The sequence below is a fragment of the Chelmon rostratus genome, chromosome 10 (assembly GCF_017976325.1).
Source record: "Chelmon rostratus isolate fCheRos1 chromosome 10, fCheRos1.pri, whole genome shotgun sequence".
NCBI lineage: Eukaryota > Metazoa > Chordata > Actinopteri > Chaetodontiformes > Chaetodontidae > Chelmon > Chelmon rostratus.
Window position 1 is genome coordinate 23089143 of NC_055667.1, and position 12001 is coordinate 23101143.

General features: G+C 46.8%; 1 protein-coding gene across 1 annotated transcript; it reads right to left on the minus strand.

Annotated features, from left to right (window-relative positions):
- Window positions 1–870: 870 nt before the first annotated feature.
- tamalin (trafficking regulator and scaffold protein tamalin) lies at window positions 871–11591 on the minus strand. The gene is made up of 8 exons (XM_041946527.1): window positions 11292–11591; window positions 8671–8723; window positions 7310–7364; window positions 5225–5327; window positions 3993–4086; window positions 2937–3003; window positions 1974–2040; window positions 871–1841 (listed from the first exon to the last, which is right to left on the minus strand). The coding sequence occupies exons 1-8, from the start codon at window positions 11487–11489 to the stop codon at window positions 1363–1365; spliced, it is 1116 nt and encodes a 371-aa protein (XP_041802461.1). The 5' UTR covers window positions 11490–11591; the 3' UTR covers window positions 871–1362.
- Between the last annotated feature and the right edge of the window lie 410 nt (window positions 11592–12001).

A 12001-nucleotide genomic window follows, 5' to 3' on the forward strand; every position in this document is an offset into this window, starting at 1 on the left:
CATTACGCCCTCGTTATGCATTCAGCCCATTCGTTTGAAACCCATGTTTCAAGCACCGGCAAGCTTGCATAACAATCCCTTATGTCAGCGTCCTTTCCAAACCCCCCCGCCTCCTGCTTCACAGCAGCCAGAGGAGGGTATGAAGTGGGCTCGGCTCTTACACATGGCCACATACCATCGCTCACCATCATCAACACTCCTGACGCATCCGTGAATGAGCCGCAGAGGACAAAAGGGATCAACGGCGCAGAGCCAACGGAGAGAGTGACCACCATGACCTCATGGGTCAGCTGGGAGCCAGGAATGAAAAGACTCCAAGCAACCCCCGCCCAAACACACACACACACACACACACACACACAATCACACCCGATGAGCTCTTGGACAACTGAAGCCGCCATGGGAATATGGGAGCGTGGAAGAAGAGGAATCGGCATTTGCCTGCAGGAGCTGAAAGAAAGCGGTTGTGTTTGGAATTTTGGGTCATGCCTTTCTCTGCACATTCCTCCCTATTCTCCCAACAATAAACTGTGTCATGGCTGATACAACAGCCTCCATTCTGGATACCTTGCACTACACAAAGCCTCAAACCACACGAAACCACACACTAACCTAACCCTAACCCTAACCCTAAACTCGTGTGATAACTTAAACGGGGAGTTGTGGAACTATAAAGACTTACTATATTTACAAGTATCACATGGACCAGGACACATCTCCACTGGGGAAATTACAAACAGATTGTGTGTACACTCGAGGTCTGAGCACTAATTTAAGTTTGGCAGCTACATTTCCCACAAACAGTCGCGGCTCATGGAACAAAACAGCTTCCTCTGCAAGTTCGGCACAAAATAATGAGCACATAATCTGAAAATGCCACATTTTTTATTTTTAGGAGCCGTGACTTAGGCAGAAAAAAATAAAACAGGATCAATCTGAATCATCTAAAGTAGGTATCAAATTTACAAAACGTTGTGTTGCACAGTCACAATAATAACGGGTCATTTATTCGGCTGTCAAAAGGAAAGTGGGTGCATGCAGTAAAAACAGGAAAATCCTTCATTCTGTACACAAACCTGACACGTTAAAATAAATAAATAACTTAAAAAAAATGAAACAACTGGAAAGAAAAGTTCTGCACGGCTGTGAAACTGTGAGGGCTACGCGACGCAGCCCAGTGTCCGCTGGTCTACCCATTCACACAAGGGGTGCAGCTGCAGAGCCGTTGCTTTGGTCTCCGTCTCTTCACTCTTTGGGGCTGCGTGCGCTTTTTTCTTTGGCAGTTCAGTTTGACAGTCGCTGGTGCTTTAAGTGTTTGGGTCTGTTCTCTGTGAAGTCTCGGCGAGCGGCTCCGTCGGCCGCTCACAGTTTGCTCTCCTCCTCCTCCAGTGGGCGGTTCAGGCCCGGGATGAATTTGAGGAGACGCCTGCGAAAGCTCTTCTGTTTGGGCTTCCTCTGCAGGGAGTTGAATCCTGCCTGCTTCTCCCCCGAGGCCGCAGACGACGACCCCCTCATGTAGCTGCGCGTGCTGGCGCTGCGCGTCAGCTGCGTCTTGGCCGTCGTGAAGAGCTCGCTGGCCGGTCGCAGGCGGTGCTGCTTCTGCTGCTCTTTCTTCCTGTCTGCGCCAGTGTTGTCCGAGTCCACGCTGCCGTCCGCCTGGTACAGGCAGGTCTGGTAGAGGGGGTCGTCCTCGGTGGCCGTGCTCAGAAAGCTGGCGCTGCTGCTGGTGCTGCCGGTGCAGCGGAGCGCCCTCTGAGCGGCGGGGCTGGGACTGCCGAGGCTGCCGTACACGCCCGCCGACTCCAGGGACTCGTACACTGCGGCGTCACTCATTACTATACCTACAGGAAAGAGGGGCAGAGTGAGGGAGGTGGACCACAAGCATGGTGTGTGATATACGCTCTGATGAAGCCTGCCTCTGATACTTCCTGTGTGATGAACAGATATGTTCAAGCTTGTAAAAGCAGACCTACCATGAACAAGCCGCTGCTCCTGCACCATCAGCGACCGATATTCATCCCATTTCTCATGAAGAGTTTGCTGCAAGAGGAAGACAGAAATGATGTTAAACGACCGTGAGAAGAAAACCAGAACATACAGGCTGTAGGACAACTCATGAAAAGGGATCTTGAACTCTGAAGTTACTTGTTAGCAAATTTAAAGCTTTCAAAGTAACAAAAAAGACAAATTGAGAAAAATTGAGTTATCTGTGCTCACACTGCAGGTCAGTGGCTAATTAATTAATTAAACTACTTGATGCATGAAGGGGAATATTCTGAATGTACTGACAAATAACAGAAGCTACAGGCCAAAACTAACAGGAAGATGACATATCAGAGGACGTTTCCAAATGACTGGCTAATTGGCAGGCAATTTAGTATCAATATGACTGTCTCAGTTTTTCTCACAGTGAGTCGTGCTTTTTCAGTCGGTGTTTTTGTTTTCTTGTCTGTCGTCTCCACAACGACATCGCCTTCAGTCAGAAATCAGCATCTACCAACATTGTCATCTGCAGCACGTCCAGTGCGGCGTGCTGAGCAGCTACGTTAATCTTTAAAAACGCTGGATTAGTATCTCAGAAAGCGGCTGTGTTGCGGCTCTCGCGCACTCGCGGATTAGAGCGGGACAGCTGCTGTGATCCTGCTCGAGCCACCTCACAGGCAGCTTTTTCACAGCCAAGAGTCAAGAATGTGTGCAGCGATCAGCGAGCCTGCCGGAGAAACTGCTGATGCAACAGGTGCTGCTGCTGGGGAGACAGGTGTGGAGGGAGGTGGCGGCTATATCTAGCATGCAACGTAATGTGTGTGTGTGTGTGTGTGTGTGTGTGTGTGTGTGTGTGTGAGGCGGGAAGGGGTTGGGACACACAATCAGGCTGACTCGCTGCTGACAAACAGTGAAAAAAAACTGCTGCAGCGACACTGAAAAGACAAACTCACCTTCAGATACTGCAGCCGGGCTTCCAGCTCTGCTTTTCGGATTGAGTCACTGTAAACCGTCTCTAGCCTTTAAAAAAAAAAAAAAAAACGGAAGGCAGCAGAATTAATAAGCGTAACAGGAAGCACTTATAAAAACTACAAGGGCAGAAAGCAGCGATTTTAAAAACAAGTCGGACCATATGAAAGGCTGTTCTCATAAGACGGTGGTCTGGTGTCTAACGGTTTACAAGAGCGGGGGAGCAACCAGGAACACACACTTTCCACTCGAGTGAAGCCCTTTGAATCACACGAGTGGGCGACCAGCTTATAGAGCTTGTTTTCACTTCCACAGTTTAAACAGACTGGAGCTGTGAGTATAATTTGGTGATGTCAGTCTATAAACTGGCACTCTGATGCGGTTCACCTCGCTCCTCTTGCAGCAGCTCTGGAAGCTTACAGACGCCGGCCCTGCTAATTGTCCCTTTAATCTTTTACAAGCGAACGAGGAAGATGAGGAAGAGGGTTCAGACTCAACAGCCACTCGGCACTCGAGTCCTATGCTTCGGCTCCAAATCTCTTTCACCTCGACAAGATTGATTATCTCTAGACTTTAAGCTGCCGGCATGCTTCATCAGAAGTGCTTGTCAGATGGTTGAAGAGCTTCTGAAAGCCCCTCCCCCGACACCTTTCTGATGTCTGATTAGGGGGGAGGGTCTGATCTTGTCTGCTCAGGTTTGACTATGAATGTCTTCCAGGAGAGACGGTCTGAAAGTGTGCGGCCTCATTCCAAGCATAAACCTTTAGCAGTCAGTCTATGAAACTTTAGGTAGAATATGTAGAAAACTGATCTTCCCAGAGTCTGAGGTCTTCTAATTGCTAGCTTTGTTCAATTAGCAGCCCCAAAACACAAATACATGCAACCGGCAGTGATTCAAGATAAAGAAGAGCAACATTTTTGCTGAGTTAAATCAATGATTCTCAAACTTTTTCTGTTATTCCTGCCTTTGGAAGCTGAAATAATTCCCCTTCGTGTAAACTGTAACGTGAGCGTCAGCTGTTTTCTGGGAGTCTGCGTACCTGATTGTGTTGCCGCAGGCCCTGATGAGCTGAACGATCTCCTTGTGCCGAAATCCCTCCACAGTGGCCTCGTTCACACTTGCGATGGTATCCCCTGCACACACACACACACACACACACACACACACACACACACACACACACACACACACACACACACACACACACACACACACACACACAGAGACAACATGTGTGTTAACCAGCCGCCATCAGGTCAGGATGCACTTCAATCCACTGTGGCTTCAATTACTGCAAGCCGCTGCCAACTGAGGCCTGTTTGATTCTAGATGAAACCGCGACACATGTGCTACACAAATGTGGAGGGCCGTGCATGTGCAGCCGTGGCAAACGGCTCGTCACTGAGCTGCAGGGGAAAGGTGCCTTTTTTTCCAACACACGAAGGTCATTGATCTGTGAGCACCGTTCTCCTCCAGCCTCTGCAGCTATTAGACGTGGCATGAATACTTATGCGTGTCCGCGGCCTTTGTGAGGCTTCGGCACAAAGCGCGTTTCCCCCTTTCAAAAAGCACCGCCTAATCTCCTTCATGCGATGAAGTCACCGTGTTCGCGGCAAGACACGGGGAACAATAGAGCGAGCATGTGAGGAATGTAGGAAGTGAAACTGCAGTGACATACGCGTGAAGGCTGGGTGGAGGAGGACAGTAGAGAACCACCTTGTGACTGAGAGGTCACGAGTTTGAAAACCAGAGATAATTTAAGAAAAGAGCTGCAGCTTCCTTTTCTCGTCTCACAGATGTTTTCTTCACCTCACTGATGAAAACAGGACCGCACGTGCATTTTTTTTAACACACTCTTTCTCTCTTTGAGGAATTCCTTTTAAAAAAAAGCACCCAAAATGAAACGAGCCATGTTTGCCAAACAAAAATAACACTTCCTTCCAAATTCGAGGGGTCGTCTTTGCTTTACTCTATCTGGCACGCTGGCGAGAGGAGCTGGCAAATACGTGTTGGCTGAAATAGCCGCTCACTTAGTTGTTTGTTGACTGGAAAATTAGTCGGCACACAGTCATGTTTGTACTTCTCTAAACAGCCGGCTGAAACGCACGAGTGCTTTTGTTGACGTACGGTTCACGAATGTCAGCTGGCAAACACAAAAGAAGACGAGCTGAACCAAAACCGCCCAACACGCTCACTTCCCCTGTTACGAATATTTCCCAGGTTATTTCAGGCGTTGACGCGGTTCAAAGAAAAACACAAAGACAAACTCACCGACTTTGAGTCCCGCTTGCTGAGCCGGGCTGTCGTCGTGCACCTTGCAAACGAACGTGCACATCTCCACCGAGTTCTGGTCCTGATGGTGCAGCCCGTAGGTCTGAAAGAGACAGAGCGATCACACTGAGAGACGACGCTTCCTTCTTCTTTACGTATAGGAACCGTCTTACATAATGTGATTGATGTCAGCGGTTTTGAAATCACAAAGCTGCACGATGCAACACTGATAAACCACCGAGTGACAAGCTGAGGAAGCCGTGACGGAAAACGTACGAAAGCAGATGGAATCAGTGAGACGCAAGAGACGTGGCGCAAACATGCAAAGAGAGAGGTTTGTTTCTCTTGTCTGATTAAACAGAAACAGCTGGCACACTTTTTCAACACCAAACATTAAAAGATACAGGACTGACATCCTGGCTTTTTGGTTGCTGTAATTGTTCCTCCTGCCCATACTTTCATAGCAACAGGGTGGCAAAAGTCCTCTAATCTGAATAAAAATACTCTCCAAAGTTGCATGAATGACTTTAAAGTCCAGCTGAAAACAACCTGAGGCTGATAATATCTTCAAACTTACTGTCCTCTTAGTATAAAATCCCCTCCTGGTGTCCATAGAGGCATGAAGAGTGAATCTCTGGACGATACCCTCCTGATTTGTTGAGCTCTGCAGAAACTCTGCAGAGGATTGTGGATTTTGTCCCCCATCGATTACATTTCAGTGGCTTCAGGAGGAGATCTCCTTGCGGCCGGTGTGGACAGTTTTGTTTACAGCGACAGATATCTCTTTCAAACTACATAAGGGCACGTCGGTGCTGTTTTAGGACAGACCGTCAACACATCTTCCACTTTATAAAACTGCCACTAAGACGCGCAGAACACTGCTAGAAGCTAATAAGACACCATCTCATCATTATGTGTCTCATATTTTGTTGTCTTGGAAACAGTTTTTGTTACTTCCACATGCATTTGCATGCATCTTCCTCATTTCAGTCACGGCAGTCTCTGCAGGAGGTCACTGCAGGCGACACAGAGACTTCCTCTTGTTACACAAGTATCAGTCAGGCAGCATGCTGCTGCTGCCGAGGGAGCCTGAAACTCAGGGACTTTCTCAACAAACAGGTCGAGACACTCACCAAACGCCAACACCGACATCACGCGCAACATATCAAGCTTTCCGTCTGATACAATCAGGCGTTCTCATTAAAACGTGGATCCAACTGGGACGATTGAAAGGATTCAGATGTGGCTGTCTGTGTTTGCTGCCGGCTCCCTGCGAGCTTCCTTCTCAGCAGCCTGAGAGATAAACACACAACCATGCAAATATGGCCGAAATGCAAATATCACATTTACATGCTGGATCCTCAGCTGCACATCTGTATTAACATAACAGTCGGCGAGGGAGGAAAACCACCAGGAAGACTCCGAAACTCATCTCTCGGTCTGCGCTGACCGGCAAGCTGACCCTCATGATCTCACTTCCTTCTGGCCACAGGCAGGCAGGAAGGGTGGGAACCTCCATCGAAACCGTAAATAGAACAATATGTTTTCCTCAACGCAGCACGCCGCTTCCAGACACTTTAACCGGCCGACGGAGCATCAGAAAAACCCACATCACTGCGAAAACACTCAGATCAACATTTAACCCTTTCAGAAAACTATTTAAAGAACGACGTGTGAGCAACAGAGCCGACATTGTGGGGCGCCGCTTCAGGGCGGCATGAGCGCGGCGAGGGAGATCAGAGAGATACGGAGGTCAAATGTGCGAAGCGTCTGCCCGCTGAGCGGCTGACAGTGCAGCAGGTATTACATGGAAGCGTGTGAGCAAACCACACGGCTTAAAATACACGCTGGGAGAGGAAAAAACCATCCCCTCTGCTCCCGAGTCATGAGACCAACATGGAGTTATTTGACTGATGTGTGACCTTTTGCCCCCCGCCACCGGGATTAAGAGATTTGCGGGATAAGATGGACGTGCATCAGTCACTCAAGTATCATCATCTGTTGAATGGGGATGCGGCCGATCGGGGAAATCCTGTTAAATGGAGCTCCAGAGGTTAAGAAATATAGAGCTGTTAATCCTCTTACCTGGATCTCGAAACCAAACGCCTCCTCGTCCTTTTTCTCCAGGACCACCACCTTTCTGGACAGAAAGAAAGAGACTCTGTCATTTTTATTTCTAAACACCAGATGTAAAACAAACTTGAGCTGTGGGACGAAGAGGTCCCAGACTCTGAGGAGCGTCGTCGGTTAATCGCTTAATCCAATTTTCAAGCAGTAAAGGCCAAACATTTGATGGCCGCAGGCTCTCCGATGTGAGAAATCGCTGTTTTTCTTGGTCTTACATTAAAAGCGGTTGTTTGATTGCAGAGGTGAAGTCGTGCGTAGTTAGCTTGTGATACAGCAGCAAAAATCAGGAGGAGAAAAGGCACAAAAGGCACGCGATCGATGATCAAAGAGCTGAGACCATTAGTCAATTACTCAGCAACCATTTGGATAAAAGATCTGTTGTTTTAGCTGTTTCTTAAGCAAATAAAACACATTTTCAAGCATATTCTGAAAAAGATGTGAAGATTTTCTGCTTTTCTCTGTTTTATATCGTCGTAAATTTAATGTTTTGGGGTTTTGAACTGTTCATTGGACAAAACAAGACATCTTAAGACGTGCCCTTGAGCTCTAGGATATTATTGTGATGGGCATTTGTCACTGTCCTCTGATGCTTTATAGAGCAAATAATTCATCAAACAATTATAAACAGAACAATCGCCGGATTATTCAATAGAGAAGATAATAGTTGCTGCTTTCAGGCTTATCTACGCAGGGACCTTTTCGTGTATGAAATCTTGCTGAAAAACAATGTGAAACCTCACACTGTCGAAAGAAAAAGATCAAAATCGCTGCAGCAGAACCAGAAAAACAACTTTTTCCACATGTGCGTTCAGACTGTTTGAGTCCTGTAAACACAGCTTGAAGTGTGAAATCAGTGGAGTTCCCATTTAAAGCACATAAACATACGATTTAACAGCTTCCCTTCAGATTCTTGGTTAATGTTAATGAGGATATTAAAAGAATAATTTATGAATGCAGGACCAGGACGAGGAGGAGGAGGTCAACTCGACGTTTCTGTCCCACTCTGGATTCCTCTCCTCCACGCATGTCCTGATCTAAATTGCATAACGAAACGTCTGCACAGGACATCTTCTGTGTCCATCAGCATCTGGACGTCACAGCTTAACCTACAGCACAAGGGTCTGCTGGACTGAGGGACGTCACAGCAGCATCTCTCATGCAGACCAATGAAAATTCATGACAACCCTCAACGCATCATGCAGAGCGATGGTGGCCGTCATTACAGAGCGCTGTCTGAATGAGGGCCTTTCCCTGCTGTGCACCTGTAGTGAAAAGATCAGCGTGAAGATAGAAACAGTGAGTGCTGAGGGGGATTGTACCTTTGTGGTTCTGGTGACTGCGTCAGGGGTTTCCACTTCTGCAGCCCGCCACCCTGCGTGGAGAAAACGAAACAAAGGCGTGAAGCGTGTCAGACACCTACGCGAGATTAACGCGAGATTACTCATGAGCCCTTCTCCCCAACATTTCCCGGACACACCCACTGCACACATGAGCGCTTCAACCGGTCCGGCGAGTCCCGAAGCTGCACATGCGTGCCGTGCGGCGTGTTTGTGTGTTTAAGCCGCTGAGCCAACGTGCCCATATGAAAACATCGGCTCCGAAACCAGAAATGCGTGTCTGGCTGCTCTTTGTTTACTTCAAGCAGCCACAACATGAGAGGGAGACGTCAGAGCACCTAAATTTAGCCTTAATTTCACACAGAACTCAGCTGCCTGCAGGCGCTCAGACTCTTGACCTGTCTGAAATTTAAGATCATTTCCTGCAGCTTCTACAAATTCCAGCCTGTGACAGAAACAAATAAGACACCGTGGTGAACACTGGGCTGGAATAAGTGCCACAATAAGTGCATTGAGTGAAAACCGCAGTCAACAGTAGGTCGGGACCCGGCCCTACCTGGCTGTGTAAATAAGGAAGGCATCCGTCCAGAAGGCTCCACTAAATCACTTACAATCAACCCTCGTCTGTTCCAACTCAATCATGTTCAAATGCTGCTGCTATGAAAGGCTGCTTTGTGCTGAGGCCTCTCCGGGTAGTAAAATGTTGCTTTCTTAATGTCCCAACACTTACAGAATTGTCCCGCTGCCGTCTCAATGAGTGCATTTATTCCCAAATACCCACGGAGACGACGGAGGCGGCTGCAGCAGGATCCTGCGTGTGCACAATGCACTGTTGTAGGCCTTCGCTGCAGCTCCTGTACTGTATGCAGGCGAGCTGCGCCTGGCTTTACAGCGCGCTGCTGCACACGTCTGATGTCTACTAACTGGGATGAAACTGCAACGGAAGTTACGGGATTGAACCAAATGAGCGTCAGTGAAACTTTCAGACAGTATTATGCAACAGCGGCTGAAGCTGGCGTCGTTCTGGAGCATCAGAGGAAGGGGTTGTCAGCCCTGGGACCTCTTCCTCAATTATTCAATGAACCACTCCAGGCAAACGTGTTGTTATCAGGTTCACCTTGTCTGCAGTGTGCTCTTATTTTGAAATAAAGGCCACACGGAGGGAGTCAAAGTCAGACCGACCGTCATAAAGCTGAATAAATATTGTTAATCTGATTTAAATGTTTTACACACGACTCATAAAACGACTCCAATTTGAAATTTGTTTCAGTCTGGTGCAGTTTGTACTTATGATCCATCATATGTAGAGCTGCAGCTCTTCATCAATTAGCTGTTCACTAATAAATTAATTGCCAACTATTTCTATCATCAAGAATTGGTTTGATTAATCATTCAAGAAAAAAAAAAGGCTGAATTCTGTGATTCCAGCTTCTGAAATGTGAATGTTTCCTGGTTTCTTTCCTCCTCTGTGACAGTAAACTGAGTATCTTTGCCTTGTGGACAAAACGAGACACGACGACGTCATCTTGGGCTTTGGGAAACATTGATTGACATTTTTCACCATTTTCTGACATTTTATCAACAAAAAAACTACTGGTTAATTCAGAAAACAAAGAACAGATTAAGTGACTGCGAAAATGCTCATTAGACGCATTTTGAATCATATGATCAAAGTTTAATGACTTAATGACGTGAATTTTGGTCTTTTGACATCACTCTTTTAGGAACTACACACATTCTAGTCAAGCTAATGTCTTTTTGCTCAAGCTGGTTTTATTTTGTTGTATATTTTAGCACACAGGAACCACTTTATCGTGGAAATTATGATAATTACACCAGGGGTTGGTAATGGTTCTCAGTTACCTAAATGTAAATAACATTTAAAATCATAAGTATGCCAACACTTTCCATCATCCCTCTGAAGAAAGGAGTCATTTGTATCTGAAACTGAGCTTTTTGGCTGTGTTTAACAGAAGCTGAGAAGTGAAGTCCTGTACAGGCCAACAGAGGTCAGATTCAGTGTTTGGGTGGTCCTCACTTGCCCCTGATGGGCCACTGTTAGCCGGCAGTGAGATGCCCTCTGTAGGTGCACTGAACAGCTTCCAGCAGAGCTTCCCAAACATCATCCCATGGATGAATAAGATGATAAAATGCACAAAATCTTATTGAGCTTGGTTTTTTTTTTAACTTCTAGATGAGATTATGCAATATTCATGGGTTGTCTGCTCATAGTTAATAAATGGTCTCCTGCTCTGGCAGGTGAGGAACTCATGAAACTTAACAAAAAAGTCTTTATTTTGCTGAAAAAGCACAATCCCAGACGTGCAGCTGTACATGATTTCATGCTAATAAAGCAAATAAGTCAATAATTCCGTCTCTGGAGTGGAAAAAAATAGATATTTAGCAAATCAAACTGAGCAACTGAAGCTCAAAAAGTTAAATGCTTCACACAAAAGAGCGCAGTTAACAACTGATGGTCCAGTTCGTGAGATTTGACAGAAAATACTGATAAATTCAGAGCCAGTGCATGAGGACACGGCACAAAAACCAGGTTTTCCTCTCACTTCACGCTGATTACATCAAGTGTTAAACGGACTTCTTACCTTCTTAAAGTTTCTGGGCAGCGTCCCACCAGAATACGCCAGAGTCTTGTAGTTGTAAACCTCCGAGGAGTTGCCCGGTAAGTCCGCGGTCCTGCAGCTGTCTGACTTGGACGAGGGGAAATAAATGTCGCCGTCTTGAGATGCGGGTCCGCTCTCCGGCCCGCTGGAGTTCACCTTCTTCAGCCTCCTGAACGTCATGCTGTCTCGCTGTAAGTGGGGCTACACGCTGCGGTCCGGTCGTGCCGTGAAAGCAGCAGAGAGAGATGCTGACCGAGCCGCGAGCTTCAACGTGGAGGCGCGCACAGCGTCACCTCAGAGCGGCTCTCCGGAGCAGCCTGCGGGGGCGGGGACTTTGTTGTGAAGGACACGAATGAGTGCCAATCGCGACGTTGACGTGCATCCTCTATGCCGCCTTCACGTGCACCTCGGGCGTTTCTCTATCACGTGGATGACGCGTTTTTGTTTTTAAGGCAGCAAATTAAAAAAAGTAGTGGTTTTATTTTAGAAATAGAATTAGTTACAAGTGAGTTAGTTAGTTATATTTCAAGCAAAAGATGCCAAACATTTACTGGTGTCAGCCTCTAAAATGTGAGGATTTAATGCTTTTCTCTGTTTTATTTTTGCCTGAATATTTCAAGACAAAACAAACCATTTTAAGATCTCTCCTTGATATTTAAGAAATGCACTGAGCTTTTTTCTCATTATTTTCT